An 18373-nucleotide genomic window follows, 5' to 3' on the forward strand; every position below is an offset into this window, starting at 1 on the left:
CAAGGTGTATGTTTTTGACACAGGAACAACAAGGTTATACAGAGTTAAATAAATTAAACTGACTCCTTTCTGAATGGTGTACCGAATCTTTTACCTCAGAACTGTAACAAATCTTTAATCACCAGAAATAGAATGATACCTCAATGGAAAAGTTAATTTCACACCTGCTCTTCACAGGTATCCACTTCCTTCTTCAAACAAGTGGGCATATCCCATATATCTGAATTGTTAACTCGGGCTTTGCTTTTAAAAGCTGTTGTCACAAATCTCATTTAAGATCAGGGGAAGAGAAAAATGGTCAGAGAGTTTCCTCAAAGGGCCAAATTTACATATATTTTTTTAAAGAAAGCTGGAATGTGAAAGTCGACATTGCTTAGGTTCTTATTTCTTTAGTACAATATATATATATATATATATATATATATATATATATATATATATATATATATATATATATATATATATATATATATATATATATATATATATATATATATATATATATATATATATATATATATATATATATATATATATATATATATATATATATATATATATATATATATATATATATATATATATATATATATGTTTTCTGAGGTTTTCGCGGGTGCCTGTATGTGGATCCTTGGTTTTTCGGGTTTTTCCCCGCGTAGAACTAAAGGTGTAGGCGCAACGTTTCGACGTTTCGATGGTCTATATATATATATATATATATATATATATATATATATATATATATATATATATATATATATATATATATATATATATATATATATATATATATATATAAAGACCATCTAAATGGCAGCCTTCCCCAATCTGGTGCCTTCCAAATGTATTACATATCTGGAGGTCAACAGCTTGGGAAACCTGTTCTAAAGAACAGCCTCAGGTCCCCTGGGGATTCTTTGGGTTCCAGTTCTTGTCTTCATTTATTTTTCTATTCCCTGCTTTTTTCAGTCCTCCACTGACTCTCCTTTCTTGCTCTACCTCTTTCTGTTGTAGACATTTCAACTGTGGCTTCTGAATCCTCCATGGGGTAGCCATTACCATTCAGCATGTGTTTCACTCCTTTGTCTTTTCACAAATGATGCTCCACTGGAGTCTTAGGTCTCAGACTCATTCAGGTGTAAAGTTATAACATCAGCCTTCAGCAGCACTCAGTGCTTGCCCTTAGATCCTTGAAAGAAGTAAACGGAATGTCACATTAACTCCCTTTAACGAAAGAAATGTGAAGAAAGTGGACAGGCAGACAGTGCAGATTGCCTAGTGCAATGTCAGAAGAGTGATAGGGAAATATTTTTCTTCCCATAAGATTTTTTTAGTGACCTTCAGTAGTTGCTCCCTCCAATCATTTATTCCTATCTACATATATACCTCTCTGTCTCCATCTCTATATGAAATAATCCCATCACCCAAGCAACTAAATAAAAAGGCAATAGCTTCATTTAATGTTCACCAGAACACACTTTGATTCTACTTATAAGTGCATTCCACAGTATTAGAAGGACGCTATCTAGATTACAAGGGTTTTCACATGTAAAATCCATCCTCTGTCCATAAGGGTGTCTTTTGGTCTATCCAATTTAGGGCTAAACTGAAATATTTCACAGCCTGATAGGGCTTTGCAATTAGCACCCCACTTAAAGTTACACTCCAGAGTACATTATTTTGTTTTCAAACCCTATTCACCTTTTGGAAAATGCTTGTATCTAAGACATTAATTTTTCTGCTCTTTCTGGAATGCCAAATCATCTTCTTTTGGAATTGTTACCTCAACTCCCAAAGATCTCACAAGATAATTGTGGGAACAGTTCTCCAAAATGGCTGAATAAACCTATGTAAACAAAGAAAAAAACAAAGAAAACTTCCAAAGCATATTTGTAAACAAAACTGCTATAACCTCTAGGAGGCATATGTACATCCACATGCTTCCTGTATCAGATATACAGGAGAAATTACCACTTGAATCAAATGGATATTAAAGTCAGCTTATGCTTTATCCATACAGCAGAATTTAGTGCCAGAAGCTAGTTGCTGTTATGTTCAATCTGTTGCATACTCAAAACAGTTTTTGAGTACCCTTTGAGATGTTGTGGACTATGATAATTTCATAATTAGTTGCATAAAATAATAGCCTTGAATTTCAAGTTATGTATAGATCCATGATTAAAAATTATAAACAGAGCAACTCCTAATAGCTCCATACATCTCTCACATCCTTGAGTCCCATAGTGTTTATTCAGGAGCAGAGAACAATCAACTAAGTTTCTAATTCCCACAGGTAAGTGATGAGCTCAGCTTCCATTTCTCTGTCTGCTATAGATTTAAAAGATAATTACTTACACAGGCAGATTCTAAAATAAAGCTAAGTAAATAGAAACAAAATAAGGACTTAACAATTACCCATCGCTCAACTCAACACAGGTTTGGATTTCCCAACTGATATATCTCATTGCAAAAATTATCAGTTTAAATGCACAATGATTATCTCCCATCAGAATGGTCATGCATCAGGATTATCAAAAAGAATTGCAAAGGACATTTAATTATATATCCCACAATAAGCTCTGAGCCACTTCAAATCAGGCAGCCACATGACCAGGAAAGCATGCAAGAGAATTTATTTTATTTATTTATTTATCTTAATCCCATTTATATCCCGCCCTTCTCCGAAGACTCAGGGCGGCTTACAATCTAAGCACAAATCAAATGTGCTTAGCAATAAATGGAAAATAATATGAACCTTAAGATCTGTATCACACATTTCACTTGTACAGAAGTCCATCCTTTATGATAGAGGTTCCTAAACCTTTTGCCTTTAGTGTAATCTTAACATAAAGGTAAAGGTAAAGGTTCCCCCGCACATGCGTGCTAGTCGTTTCCGACTCTAGGGGCCGGTGCTCATCTCCGTTTCAAAGCCGAAGAGCCAGCGCTTGTCCGAGGACGTCTCCGTGGTCATGTGGCCGGCATGACTAGACGCCAAAGGCGCACGGAACGCTGTTACCTTCCCACCGTAGTGGTCCCTATTTTTCTACTTGCATTTTTACGTGCTTTCGAACTGCTAGGTGGGCAGAAGCTGGGACGAGTAACAGGCGCTCACTCTGTTACGCGGCACTCGGGATTCGACCCGCCAAACTGCCGACCTTCTGATCGACAAAGCTCAGCGTCCTAACCCACTGAGCCACCGCGTCTTAACATATCCCCCCCCCCAAAAAAAATACAGAAAGGAACTCAAAACCACAACGAAAACAAAACTTTAGGAAAGGTAGATTTATTGGAACAATATAATGAAGAAGTTCTTCACACCTCCCCTGAACTCTTGTCTGCACCTTTCCCAGGAAGATATACTTCACAGTATGGGAAATCCTGCTTTATGAGGTCGCTCTGAATCATGTCCTAATTCTTTTTTTTTTTTGGAGCAGCGAGACACAATGCCAATAACACAGAAACCCTTGATAAGAAGATTTGTGGTTTGGATGTATCCTTCCTTTTTGTTTCAAAATATATATTTTTAGTTGAAAAAAATACAAAGGATAGAGACAGGAGAAAGAGATGCTTTCCAAATATAAGTACAATTACAAAAATTACCTCTTACATGATGATTATTCTTTTTCTTGTTCACTTTTTTCCTAATCATTAAAACCACCAATCATAAATGCATTTTTTCTTCTATTTCGTGCAAAAAGTCTATAAGGGGTTTCCGGCGAACCATAAATGTTTCTCAATAACCAATGAAATTAATTTAGCTATCTGTGCAACTTCCATCATCTTCACCAACCATTCCTCTGTTGTAGCATATAATAGACTCACTGTTGTTATCATATATGAAAACAAGCTTCCATGACTTTTTTCTGATGCTTATCCATGAGTCCCAATAGGCCTTTTCAAGTGTTAACTTTTAAATTCTAAGCAACTTTGTGTACATGGAAGGATATCATTCCTTTATAGAGCAACATGGACTCTAAGGTCATTTTCTAAGGATGCTTTCCAAGTACCCCTGCCAAATAATTTTTTAAAAAAATCAGTGATGCTACCTGGGTTAAGGTATGTCCTTCTCTTCTTGGAAAAGTGCAGATGATGCCTACACTGTGGTCTACAGTGGATCAAATGAAGACATTTTTATTCTCCCAGGCTCCTTAGTCTTTTAATATTTCGCTTTAAAAGTTATTAGCATCATTTAGATTCTTCCATTCCTATTAGCCTCCCCTAGCTGTTTATTTTGGATTTATTCTGAGACTGCTTTATTTGTTTAATGTTTTACATTAAGTTTTATTATATCTGTATATTTTATGGTCTCCGCCATTAATTTCTGAAGTGCCCAGAGAGCTCTGGCTATTGAATGGTGAAGAAATTCAATAAATAAATAAATACATTTGGAGAATACCATGGGCAACGCTTTATAGCATGAACAAAAACAGCTTGCATCAAGAAATATTCCTTCCCCTTATGCTCCTGTAACAGATGATTAGCAAGAGTGGATTGACTGGCTTGAAATTATTTCCCCTAATCCTCTTCCTGAAAGGAGAAGATCTCTTTTCTTGGGTATAATTTGACTGAATTTCCAAGTAGGATACCCATTTCCTGGCAGAGGTGCCATAATTACAAAATCAAATGCAATCACTAAAGCAGCAACATTTGCTTGGCATCTATTTCAATTGCTCTTTCCTCCTCCAGAACCTACCTCAACTGGAATGAAATTGCATCCAATCCTATGGAAAAGGTGAATGCAAAGAAAAATGCCAGGTACCTGCTGCCCTCTTTGATTTAAGAATCATCTTTCGGGACACTCTCTGCAGGGCAACCTACACAATTCCTCTCAGACTGCTGAGATAGCAAAATGGCAAGCTTTCCAAGGCGTTTCCCATGGCAACTTGAAGCCAACCCTTTAACCATTACCTTGACCTTCGCCTTCAGTCTTTTGAATTGTCTTATTTCATGCACGTGTGAGCAGAGGTAATACTAAAAATGAGTTCAAAATGACATTATTCACTTTCATTACAGCTGGGAGGCTCTGAGAACTAGGAACCTCTGTCTTAGTTTAGTTTTTATAGTTTTTAATGCTTTTAAACCATTATTATATAATGGTTATAGATAATGACTGTTGTATATTTCTACTTTTTTATTGGACTGTTGTATGCTACCCAAACTTGCTTTCTGTGAGATGGTTGGCCATATAAATTTGATTAAATGTATGAAGGAATAAATGACAAGAAGAGGGCATCCACACATGAACTTGATAAGATGGAGCTTGCTTTCAGAAATCAGGGTGCTAGAAAGTTACAGAAATAGGAGATGGGAAAAGAAAAGAAAGGTAATGGAAAATAATGTGAGGGGGTCCTTGATGCTCTTTGAGCTTGCTTGTTTTCTTGCAGACACTTCATTACCCAAACTAGGTAACATCATCAGCTATCAGCACTGATGATCTTACGTAGTTTGGGTAATGAAAAGTCTGCAAGAAAATAAGCAAGCTCAGAAAGCATCAAGGACCCCTCTTGTCAATCCTGAGGTACAACTATTCTATTTATTAGAAAATAATGTGCAAAGAAACATCAGATGTGAGGAAAAAATGTTTTTAATTTTTAGTGCACAATTATGGTGGAACAATGTTAAAAATCTGGATCCTGTAAAATGTTCTTCTAATTTTTGGTGTATCTTAGGCGCAATGATAGATCAACCCATATTTGGAGAGAGATGAGCCTTGGTGGAGCAGTGGCCTAATGCCTCCTTAAGTAACACCACCTGCCTGCAATTAGTGCAGGTTCGCATCCCACCAGGCTCAAGGTTGACTCAGCCTTCCATCCTTCCGAGGTAGGTAAAATGAGGACCCAGATTGTTGGGGGCAATTAAGCTGACTTTGTAATAATGCCGCTTGGGGTGTGTGTGAAAGCCCTAATAAGCAGGCATATACATAGAATGAAGGCTACTGCTAAGCTTGTAAGCCGCCCTGAGTCTTCGGAGAAGGGCGGGACATAAATGGAATTAAAAAAAACCATAGGATCTACAGTAAGAATAATGTTATGTCACCTCAGTAACACCTCTTGTGCATAGATGTAATAGGAAATGAGTTAGATCTGCACATAATGGCCTAACATGCCTGATTTTTTTTTAAAAGGATACATTTGTGAGAAGGATGTTTGATAAACGTATTAAGACAGCTTTTCCAAACAGAATACCTTCCTAGTGTATTGGAACTGCAATTGCCAGCATTCTCAGCCAGAATAGAAATTTTACCTCAGTATACGTCAGTTTAGTGAAGATTATGTTAAACGAAAGGAATAGGAAAAAGAAGCCCATGACAGTGAGATCAGAGGAGGCCACTCAAAGAACATTACCTTAATGTTGTCTTGCCATCGATGGGCTTTCTGAAACTTCTCTGCTGCATCAGCCAGTCTCTGAAATGAAAGAGAAGAAACAGTATGAGTCCATAAAGAGATGGTATGAATTGCAGCAATGACCAAGGACTCATTTTAACTCTGCTCTTTCATATGGCAAATCAGCTATATCATTCTCCCAGCTTATTAAGTAGCAAAACATTTTCAGCATCCTTACTTGGCAGCTCGGCTGTGAAAAGACATTAATTAAAAATTTATGATTTCCATAAACATCTTCTATATGCAGCTCTGATCTTTCTTAATTGAATGCTCAGGCTATTGGAAAACCTTACCTTTCGTTACTTTTATGGGATCATTTTACTTCTGTGTCAGTGCAGTAGGGCTCTACTGATAGGTACAAATAAAACTAAATAAATTACAATCAATGGCATACCGAGTCCGATGGAGAAGCCAATCTTCAGAAATCTCATGCTCAAAGCCCAAACCCTGAGGCCAAGTTGATTAACTGATGAGGTTTGAAACCGGCTAACATGTTTTTTTTATTTTTGAGTTAATAATATTGCCTTGATAGGTTTAATGCCTCGCAGTGTCCTAACAATATACGGTAAGTATGATTGGAGAAGAAAGCAAAGTATCAAACGGTCATTTTATCCTCCACAGTCAGCCTGGAGCTGGGCAGCACCAAATAAGCAACTGAGCCCTCCACGTTTCCCTGAAATTGGCTTGCTAAAATAACTATTTGGTAACAGTAACAAGGCCATATGATTCCAACCTAAGTAGGAAACAATAAGGCTTTTGCCTGGCTGCAGCCTAAGAATTGAATGTGGATGTGGATGGTAGTCAGTTGTGGCTCACTGAAACCATGGCTAAAGGAAAGACCTGTGATTCCTGATGCTGTTATGCAGCTGTATGGAACACTCTATAACATATTTTTCTATTGTCTTATAGAAGTATCCACTCAACCTGCTGAAAGACTCAAAATCAATGTATATTATAAGAGATTTGCAGAATTAAGTCGATTTGCTAGCAGGAAGTTATAGCCCATAGAGCTAGGACCAAGCCATTATACTGACTTACCACTAAAATCAAAAATCCTTAACTACACGAGCTCACTCACTTTAATTTGGTGGTTGTAAAATAGAATGAATTTAGTCCAACACCCTTTTCTTTTTCTTCACTTTGACAGATCATTTTCACCAAATTCAGTCTTCGAGAAGAACTTGTATGTGTATGTATGTTGAACTTCCATCCAATTGCAATGTACTAGCCATCCAAGGATGCTGTTCAGTGGTGGAGATCAAGAACTCAGGTAGTGTTCTAATATTCTTATAATCACAAGCTTCAAGCAAGAACATTTAAGGTTGACTCAGCCTTCCATCCTTCCGAGGTAGGTAAAATGAGGACCCAGATTGTTGGGGGCAATTAAGCTGACTTTGTAATAATGCCGCTTGAGGGTGTGTGTGAAAGCCCTAATAAGCAGGCATATACATAGAATGAAGGCTACTGCTAAGCTTGTAAGCCGCCCTGAGTCTTCGGAGAAGGGCGGGATATAAATGGAATTAAAATAAATAAATAAATAAATAAAAACAGCCCGACCAAGCAGGATGTTAATGTATGAGATGTGAAAGATATAACTTGTCTCCCCCACCCATTCACACAACACATATGAACACATACATATATACATTTGAGGGTTGGTATTGTATAGTAATTAATGTGCTAGACTAGGAACACAGAGACTGCTATTCCACATTGCTCAAGCAAAGGCTCTGCATAAACAATGCATTTTTCTTCTCTTAGGCATGAAACACTCACTTATAATCAGTGTTTTATGTGTCTTGGGTTCTTTAGAAATATTAACACCTTTCAGAATGGCAATTATCCCAAAGGAACATGCAACGGTCATAAACCCAATTTAAAGTAATATATCACAAGATTCCATAAAACAAAACACAGAAGCTGCAAAATACACAAAAATTAACCTGAGGCCAACCAAAACCATGCTTCCTAATATTCAAATTAAAAACAAAGCAAAATATTTTTCCTTAATGCTGCAGAGTTTTTCTCTCTCAAGGCAATGCAATATTGCAACTTGGACTTTCCCAATAAACAATCCAAAGACTCCATCTGGGCTGGAAGCATCCAAGCAATCTCTCTTCCAAGCAAAGCTCACCGACAATGTTCTTCAAGCTGCTTTTTAAAAAGTGCTTGTTGAAAGGCTTCCAAAGGGCAGAGTAGACAAGCATTCAGAAGAGGAATGCCAATCTTTTTCAGGAAAGGAGGAGACTGTCCTTTCCCATTTTTCATCTTTTTTTCCCCAACCCTTTATAAGCTAGTCATACTCTTGTTAGAAAAAATATACACTTTTCTGTCAAAGTCTTGCTTCCTTCATTCCATGCCAACATATTCTCTTCAGCTCAGCTGGCTACATGAAAAATTATGAACAGAGTACATTAGGGTTTGCTGCATAAAATGTAACAGGTATAGCAATAAAACATATCTTCCATTATTAAAGTGACTGGGAGTTGGGACAGTGTATAAATTTAATAAATAAATATGCAGTGAGTCTTTAATCACTGAGAAAATAATGGGGTAGGTATTATTATCCAAACTGAGAGTGGGATCCTAATTTAATGCTGAAATAGAAATCAATCATGTCCCTCAACAGGTGAGGATGCTCTTGGGTTTTCCCATTAGGCTCTTTAGAACTAAATGACTTAACAGGACTGAAATGAGGACAAAATCAATATTATTTCTTTTTCCTCTGTAATGTTAAACCACCCATTCTGCCATTTAGATGGGGGGGGGGAAACTAACACCAACTGCTTGGCAAATAGCACAGAGTTCAATGAACTACAAAGTTATTTTTAAATTTTGATGTAGATAAGTCTTCATTCTAAGTGTGTAACAGTGACAACAGGAGTGTTACCCATTATTTAACATCAGATCATTTTGATATTTTTGGCTCTTTCTTTGATGCTCATTTACTCTGCGTTTAGATAAAAGCTGGAACAAACAGCTATGGAGCTAGAGAGAAGAAGCAGGGCACTGATATGTTTTGGGGATCTGGAAACAAGAAGAGATTACTGGACTCAAGATATGTACATATGTGTATGTGTGTGTGTGTATCATGTGTATATGTGTGCTATGTATGTATGATTGATATACACACACACACACACACACACACACACACACATATATACATACATACACACACACACTTTTTTCAGAGCGAGAACAGAATTTCATTTTTAATATGTGACAGTGTGGTCCCAGTAAAAAATGACAATAAAGGTTATCTTATCTATCTTATCTTATTAAGGTGTTTGAAAGTGTAAGGACACTAAAAATTAAAGGGCTCCATAAAAGCTGGAGATAAATCTTCCATTACCTCTAAATAGATCATCCCCAAAAGCTACTTTTTCTAGCTCTCTTAAATACTAGCAGTGGCAAGACCAACTTTACCTTGGAGGTTGTTTCATCAAAAATGGGACCATCATGGAGAAACCTTTCTCCCGAGCTCTGTACCATTGACATTCCATTGGTCTATGGGTCTGTTGCAAGACCTTCCTTTACCTCTGCCAGACTGCCTACTCTATGTGGAATCTGCTCAGTAAGACAGATACAACATAAAATAGGCACTCTCACAGACACCATGAATCTAAATTTTGAAGAGCTTTAAAAGTGACAACCAGCATTTAGTAATAGCAATAGCTCTTAGACTTATATAATGCTCCATAGTGCTTTATAGCACTCTCTGGGTGGTTTACAGAGTCAGCATATTACCTTCAACAATCAGGTCCTGATTTTATCAACCTCAGAAGGATGGAAGGCTAAGTCAACCTTGAGCTGGTTTGGATTGAACTCCTGGATGTGGGCAGAGTTAGCCTATAATACTGCATTCTAACCACTGCATCACCAGAGTTCTTAATGTACTGGAAGCAGACTGGCAGCTAGTGCAACTCCCATTGTTGACATGTTACATGGCTGTCATGACAGTCTTGAACTTATAAGCTGTCCTAGATCCTGTCTGAAATTCCTCAGAACCACAGGTCTGGGCAAATCAACCTCCAATCCACCTGGGATATCCAGCAGTTCATTTTTCCCTAACCTAGAAAGTGCTGATCACTAATTCTGGGATTCAAAGTTACCACATATGTGGAAAGCATCAAGAATGTTAATCTACAGACTTCCGGGTGGCAAGGCTCCGTTGATGGTGGTCATTTCTGACCGTCAGCCCCGTTGTTCCGTTCAAATCGCGAAAACAGCGATAATCAGCTGTTTTGTGGTTTGGGAACCCTCCCTTCAGGAGAAGGGGGGGTGAGCATTCAGGTAGAGGTAGAGCTCCCCTAGATCCTCAGAATGATTAGTCTGGGGAACGAAGGGCGAGAGCTCCCTCGGAGCCTGAATTCAACTCTGGACTCAGGGACTCCTCTGTTTTAAGGCTTTAAAACAGAGCAGGATGCTGCAACCATCCCTGCATACAATATTGAACTTTGGATACTCGGACGCAGGCAGAGCTGAGCAGGAGAATGCTGAAATTGCAAGTACAAGATCTTTAACTCTGGGGAGTTATTTTTTCTTCTTCTCCAAAGCTTAACCTAAAAGAAAGGGAAGGAAGATGGCGCTGGAATGAATTTTTAAAAGCTGTAAAAGACTCTTTTAAAAACATTTGAAGCTGGTACAAAAGAGATTTACAAGATTCGGAGACTTAAAAGGAAAGCAACAAAGTTGCAACCTGGGTTTCTAAGTTGAACTGTGATTTTTTAAGGACTGGGTGAAAAAGTAAAAGTGAGAAACGAAAGTTAATGAGTCTTAAAATGGCTTCTAAACTGCCTAGAGCTCCTGTTTTCAGAAGTACGGGGGCATCACCAGCTAAACAACAATCTGTATTTCAGACCTTGATGTCATCCCCCGCATCACCCTCATCGATATTAACATTAAAAGACTTACAAGAGGTGTTAAAACTTCAATCTGAGCAAATTGCGGAGCTCATTAGTGAGAAAAATAAGGAAATAAGAAAGGATATTTTACTGGCATTCCAGGGGTTGGCAGTTTGTATTGAGCATTTGGATGAATGTGTGGAAGAAATTAACCAAAATAATTTGATATTGGAAGCTAAAATATGTGAAGTTGAGAATAAAATGGATAAGATTGATGATGAGGTGGTAATGATACAATATAGAGACATGGAGTTTGCTTTGAGGATAAGAGGTCTGAAAGAAAACCCACAAGAAAATTTGGAAGAGACATTCGCAGAGGCTGTGGCACCTATATTTGGATGGCGAGCTGAAGATTTTATAAGGGAAATAGATAGAATATTTCATGTCAACTCTTGGATTGCCAGGCAAAGAAAACTACCAAGAGATGTGGTTGTTTATTTTACAAAGAGAACGATTAGAAATGCGATTATTCAAGCTTTTTATAATAACAGATTTAAAGTGGCTGATCAAGAGGTCCTAATTTTGAAAGAAATTCCATCAAGAATTTTAAGAAAAAGGAAAGAGTTTGGTTTCTTGGTAGATGAATTTAAAAAATGGCAGACCCAGTTCAGATGGGAGATACCAACTGGGATGGTGGTGAACTATGCAGGTACAAGATATCGTCTTAATACAGTTCTGAAGGCAAGATATTTTTATTGTAATGTACTGAAAGTAGATTCACCGCCACTCCCAGAATTCAAAAGAGGAAAGGAAGAAGGAGCGCGACAGCTTTAAATGGAAGGAATACAGTATGGTGAAGAAATAACCTCGCTGATTGTAAAAGAAGCACAGCAAACTTTGGAAACTGTGCAGCCCCTGGTACTATTAGAAGAGCCAAAGGATCAAATAATGACACGGGCTGCAACCAGACGAAAGGAACGACAACAAGAACAACAGAAACAGTATTCTAAAATCACAGCTCAAGAATCTACTAATACTGAACCAGTGGGAGGAGTGAGACCAAAGAGGCAGGTGATTATGGATCTGCGAGATATGCTCCGAAAGCTTCAAGCTGCAAAAGATGGCAACAAAGTTTAATAGAAGGGAAGAAAATACTTTTAATTGGAATATATGCACCTAATCAACAGCAAGGAGAATTTTACAAATTTCTACACAATAAAATAACTCAATGGGATTATAAATTGTGTATTTTGATGGGAGACTGGAATGGAGTTTTGGGTATACAGTACTCCAAATCATGTTAGAGTGCCCAAATCTTTTTTATTAGATTATAGTTAATGTTTTTCATAGAAATTTTATTTAAAATTATATCTTAGTGACCATCACATGTGATACAATTTTAGGTTTAGATATAGTTCGATACTTACAAGAACTGATTACTCCTATATTTATATAAGAGTAAAGGGATCTTTGGATTAAAATTTGGTGGAATTCGTAGAAGATATTTAAGAATAAGATAAGGTTTTATTTGCAGTTATTACAGATTGTATTGTTGAATTTAATAGTGGCAGCAAGACTTTGGGTATCGTAATATTGGAAGAAGGAGGATCTGCCTACTATAGAAGACTGGACTTTAAAAGTTTCGAACTTAATAGAAATGGTAAAAATTTCAGTATATTTGAAAGGTTAATCGCAGCGAAGACACATTTCGGAATGGAGAAGATGGATTGATTACATTTTGAATAAATATGGGACTAAAAGGTTTTATTTAGCATATGAATGAGTATTAGAATTTAATAAGATGTATTATTGTTTAGTTATGCTTAAGGGGAGTTAAAGTGCGATAGGATTTAAAGAGTATTTATAGATACGCGGTGGCTCAGTGGGTTAGGACACTGAGCTTGTCGATCAGAAGGTCGGCAGTTTGGTGGATCAAATCCCGAGTGCCGCGTAACAGAGTGAGCGCCTGTTACTCGTCCCAGCTTCTGCCCACCTAGCAGTTCGAAAGCACGTAAAAATGCAAGTAGAAAAATAGGGACCACTACGGTGGGAAGGTAACAGCGTTCCGTGCGCCTTTGGCGTCTAGTCATGCGGGCCACATGACCACGGAGACGTCCTCGGACAAGCGCTGGCTCTTCGGCTTTGAAACGGAGATGAGCACCGGCCCCTAGAGTCGGAAACGACTAGCACGCATGTGCGGGGGAACCTTTACCTTTACCTTTATAGATAGTTAGCATATTCTAGCTCAAGCTTGTTAGATGCAACACCCTGTATTCAGCTCTGGGAAGTCGGGGGGGGTAGAGGGGGAGGGAAGGGTGGGTTTTATGGGGAGGGGGGAAGTTTATTTATTTATTTATTTATTTATTTATTTATTTATTTATTTATTTATTTATTATTTAAATTTGTATACCGCCCTATTCCCGTAGGACTCAGGGCGGTTTACAGGGAAAAATTAAAAATACATAACATACAAAGTTAAAATCGATTAAAACTAAGATTAAATTAAGTCCCTGAATTTAAACTAAAACCCCATTAATAAATAATTAAAACCCCTCAGTCTGGGCCAGAAGCTCAAAAAACCAGGTTTTCAAGTCCCTGCGAAATGAGCGAAGGTCGGGGACAGTCCTAAGCTCCATGGGAAGTTGGTTCCAAAGGGCCGGCGCGCCCACAGAGAACACCCTTCCCCTGGGAATAACCCGCTGGCATTCCTTGACCAGCGGTACCCTAAGAAGGCCCTCCCTGTGGGAGCACACAGGACGATGGGAAGTTGATGCCGGCAGCAGGTGTTCCCTTAGATAATCCGGACCCAAGCCAAGTTGGGGGAGAGGGAGGGAAGGGTGGGTTTTATGGGGAGGCGGGGGCAATTTATGTTAAAATTTGCTGTAAAACTTTTCAATAAAAAAATGTTAATCTACGTATTGGATCAAGATTTGTCCCAGGAAGTGATGTGGTTAAAGATATCACAGCAAGTTAACTACTTTCTTAAATGAAAATAAAGTAGTATATATTATCAAAGAGAAGTCTGGGTCTGTGATGGTTTGCATGTAGGAAGCTTATTTTCTTTCTCAATAAAACTTCCTCCCTCCCTTCTTTCTTGTTTACTTTCCTTTTGCATCTGCTGAAGCAGTGATATGAATTTTGGTTCAGATACATTCACTTTAGCACTCATCTGTGGACACCTTGTTCCAGTTCTTTCCAAATATTGTCATTTCATTGTCTCTTTAAGCTTCATAGAAAGCAAAGCATTTCAGAAACATCTCAGGGTAGACAGAAAAGTTTCCCATAATCCCATGGACTAAGGAAAAGTAGGAGAGTTGGGAAAGAAATAAATTAAAAGTGCAGAGAATTGATTTGTGTAACACATTTACTCTGAAATAGCAGTGCTTGTTCTTTATTTTTAATTAAGCTAAAAGGTATGAATATACTGAGGCCATGGACTTCCAAAGGGATCAATTTTGCCTCAGGAAGTAAATTAAAAACAGAAAGCGCAATAAATGACATCCTGCTTGGGGTACCAGTCAGACTCTACCTTGATTCAGAGGAATATATTTTCACATAAGGAGAATAATTTCCGCCAAGCTAGTTGGGCCACTGGCTCTTGGGATCCAACTTTGCCCTCAGGCAGTGAGAGCTAAATGTGTTTATGTCATAAAGATGTAAGCACGTGAGACTAAAGTTTAGGCACTTCTGTAAGCAAACACAAACTCACAGTTGTTCATTTCCCCACAAGAGCAAGCCCATCCTTGGCTTCTTTCCACAAGGGAAATTATATTCAGACATAATAATAGAGCCCTACATGGCAAACTAAAAGAGTAATTAACACTGCCATGAATTAACAATTAATAGTAGAAACCGAGGGTAGAGATAAAATTACAATTGCATTAGTAATGGATAGATTTAATAAGCAAAGTATTCTGCATTCAGCTGAAAACAGTCATTGCTTTGATTTGTGTTCTTGTGTGTGGTGGTAGAGTAACAATTTTCTTATTTTGTTTCGCCTTAGCACTTCAGCCTCAGTCTTCAAAATACAAGTGAAGATTTTTGCAGGGGAGTTGTTAAGTGAGTTTTGCCTCATTTTACAGCCTTTTTGTCACAGTTGTTAAGTGAACCACTGCAGTTTCTAACTGATTCATGTGGTCCTTAATTGAATCTGGCTTCCCCCCATTGACTTTGCTTGTTGAAAGCCGGCTGGGAAAGTTACAAAGGGTGATCACATGATCCCAGGACAGTGCAACTGACATAAATACTTGCCAGTTGCAAAGTATCCAAATTCTGATCACGTGACTATGGGGTTGCTGCAATAGCCATTAGTGTGAAAAACAATCATAAGTCACTTTGTTCAGAGCCCTTACAACTTTGAACGGTCACTAAACCAATAATTTGTAAGCCAAGGGTTGTCTGTAATAACGATATGAATCATAGGCTCCAAGACAGTAAGCCTCACAATTCAAACAGTTGTGAAACAAAAATAACAACTCCCTGTTTTGCTTGTTCCTTCCTCAGGGCCTGTGAATGGCAACAGCCAGAAGAAACTTGGTGGGATTTTGATAGAAATGTAAGAAGAGCCTTCCGTCCTGGATCCATTGCAAGTAGCATTAAAACAAAATCAGCCAGACCCACTGCCTATACTTGATCCAGACCTTGGAAGTTACCTGGGTAAATATGATCAGTACGGGATCTACAGAGCTTAGAAAGCAGTTATGAAACCTGAGAAATAAAATTCCACTTCATATCAGAAACACACCATGTTTCCTTTAGCATTTCTGCAGTCAAAAGAGGTTTCTTCAGAAGCAAAGCACTCTTTGAACTAGCTGCACTACATAAACAGCCATCTACTATCTATAATCAATAGCTGCTTTGTATCTGCAGAATACATCTGCAGAAGCTTCACTTCCAGAAGCGCTTTGTTCCAGGATTAGTGAGCTTACATAGTAGAAGTTTTTGTGTTTGAGGTTTTTCACATTTTTAGAAATCCTGGGCTTCCCCCTTCTTATTTATTGATCCCTCTTTTAGTGGCCCATTTTTGATTCCACTTAATGCTCATCATTTTAATTCATATTAAAGGGATCTGTGTGCATCTCAAATTGTGGCATGTATTATAAACAAATAATATACACACGTGCGCGCGCACACAGACACACACATACAGAGTGTGAAAATGAAAGATGGATAAATAGAAACATTACTTCTTTAGATGGGTATATTTGCACAAATCTTGCAAAGTCTCATAACTGAAGACAGAGATCTTACAAGCTGCAGCTAGCTTGTAAGAATTAATTAATTTTTTTAAAAAAAATAGTTAAAAAATTGGAAGTCAGTGGGTGATATCAAAAAGTATTATGGGTACTGTAACACCCATTGACATTTTTTTATTTTTTATTTTTTTTTAAACTTAAATTATGCTGCGGACTACTGCACTAATGTAAATCTGTGGCAATAACAAGAGTAGATTTTGTTACTATGTATACACAGAAGCTGAATTTGTTCTACTAGATTTTGAATGTGAATCGAAAGACCTCTTTCGATTCTGCAGTTATAATAATTAAATAGGGCAGTTTCCAAATTGTTTTTATTTCCAAGAAAGCGCCAGAGCTCTTCAGAAAGCAGCTTCTTGGTCTTTTTTGTGTTTGTATGTATCTTCAGAATAAACACTCATGTGTTTTTAATGTTAAAAAGCAAATTAAATCACAGACATCAGCCCTGTACTAATGGGATAAGCCCTCAGTAGATTCCTAGGCAGAGCTGAATATTTGTAAGAGGCATAGCAATAAATATTTGTGATAACTTAGCTATGAAAGAGAGCTAACATTAGGGGACATTAGGATTCCATGGCCCCTGTCGGAATAAGGCAACATGTGCAATTTGTCACATGTGGGACCTGATATTTTCCTCAAAGCAGTCAACATGATTTGCAGGCAGAGGACACTATTGCCAATTCTTTGCTCTGGGTGTGGAATGCTTTCTGGATCACATGCATACTGTTGCTATCCTTGACCTCTGCAGAGGTAGGGAACTAGATGGTTTACTGAAAGGCCCAAGTCATGAACCACTGAAGAAGCACCAAGAGGGACATGATGCATGGGTGTACATGATTGCACATTGCATATGTCTCCATGCTCAGAACATATTTCAGATGCATGCCTTTTCCATCTCTGTTGCAAGAATAATGTATTCTAAAGGCATGGGAAACCAGATTTTTTTTTCATCTTGGGGAAGTTAACATTTACTTACTGTACTTTTGGGCACATCATGAAAAAAAATCATCCCTAATAACCATATGGCTCTGAATATAAACAGAGCCAGCATGTGCCAGGAGAAAGCAAACACTTTGACAAAATATTTGTACGCAGACGCCAACACATTTACATGCACATGATGCACACGATAAACACTATTCCGAACTTTGGTATGAATCAATGCAGCACATGGTAACTACTAAGCAATTAGTAGACTATAGGCCAACGTAAGAAATGTTATTTTCATCTCTTTGCTTCCTCCATATGAAAAGAGAATTGCCTGAAGAACTAGAAGTATATTCTCTTTAGGAGCTGATATTCCCACTGTAGAGCAAGGCAAAGCCTTCAGTATATGAAGCTAATATTTTTGGTGAGTGAGTGAAGCTGGGCTTGCTGTCTGCTCTTTTCAAAGCAGCTACAGTGATGCAGACAATCTTCCTTACCTTCCCTCAAACATTCCTTGATTCCCTCAGAAGTGTACTCCTGAGTAAGCCTGGGCATTTTATGGACCCCGGGCCATATTTGGCCCTTTGTCTGTCCCTGTCTGGCCAGCGTGAGGTCAACTAGACATTAGAATCAAGTGTAAATAAGTGTGCTGCAGCAGGCAGGAGAAGAAGCCAAGTTGGGTCTGGCTCTGTGCAGTCGCCATGAGCTCCTGCAGTTGGCTGGCAACTGTGGGAGGGCGTGGAAAGAGTGGGTTCTTTTGTGTCTGCACAGTGCTCACCCCTAACCTGGAGCAGCCTGAAGAGGTGGCACAGTCATTGTGTGAGGGGACCCAGGCTCAGCCAGCCACAGCTGCCTCCGGCGAAGTGCAGCTATTGGTTTGGTCCTCCACAACAGTCCCAGTTTCTCATGTGGGCCTTTGAGAAAATTAATTGCCCACCTCTGTTGTTGGGGATCCAAGCTG

At 38.3% G+C, this 18373-nt stretch overlaps 1 protein-coding gene across 1 annotated transcript in view; it reads right to left on the reverse strand.

Moving 5' to 3' along the window:
• The window catches only part of CACNA2D2 (calcium voltage-gated channel auxiliary subunit alpha2delta 2), a gene marked incomplete at both ends in the record, with an annotated part of 725967 nt that overhangs the window by 290295 nt on the left and 417299 nt on the right, over positions 1-18373 (reverse strand). The window contains one exon of the mRNA XM_081316808.1: positions 6345-6404. Coding sequence (XP_081172934.1) covers positions 6345-6404 — 60 coding nt within the window. The remainder of the gene's footprint in view (positions 1-6344; positions 6405-18373) is intronic.

This window comes from Vipera berus (genome assembly GCF_964194415.1).
Source record: "Vipera berus genome assembly, chromosome: 2".
NCBI classification, from domain to species: domain Eukaryota; kingdom Metazoa; phylum Chordata; class Lepidosauria; order Squamata; family Viperidae; genus Vipera; species Vipera berus.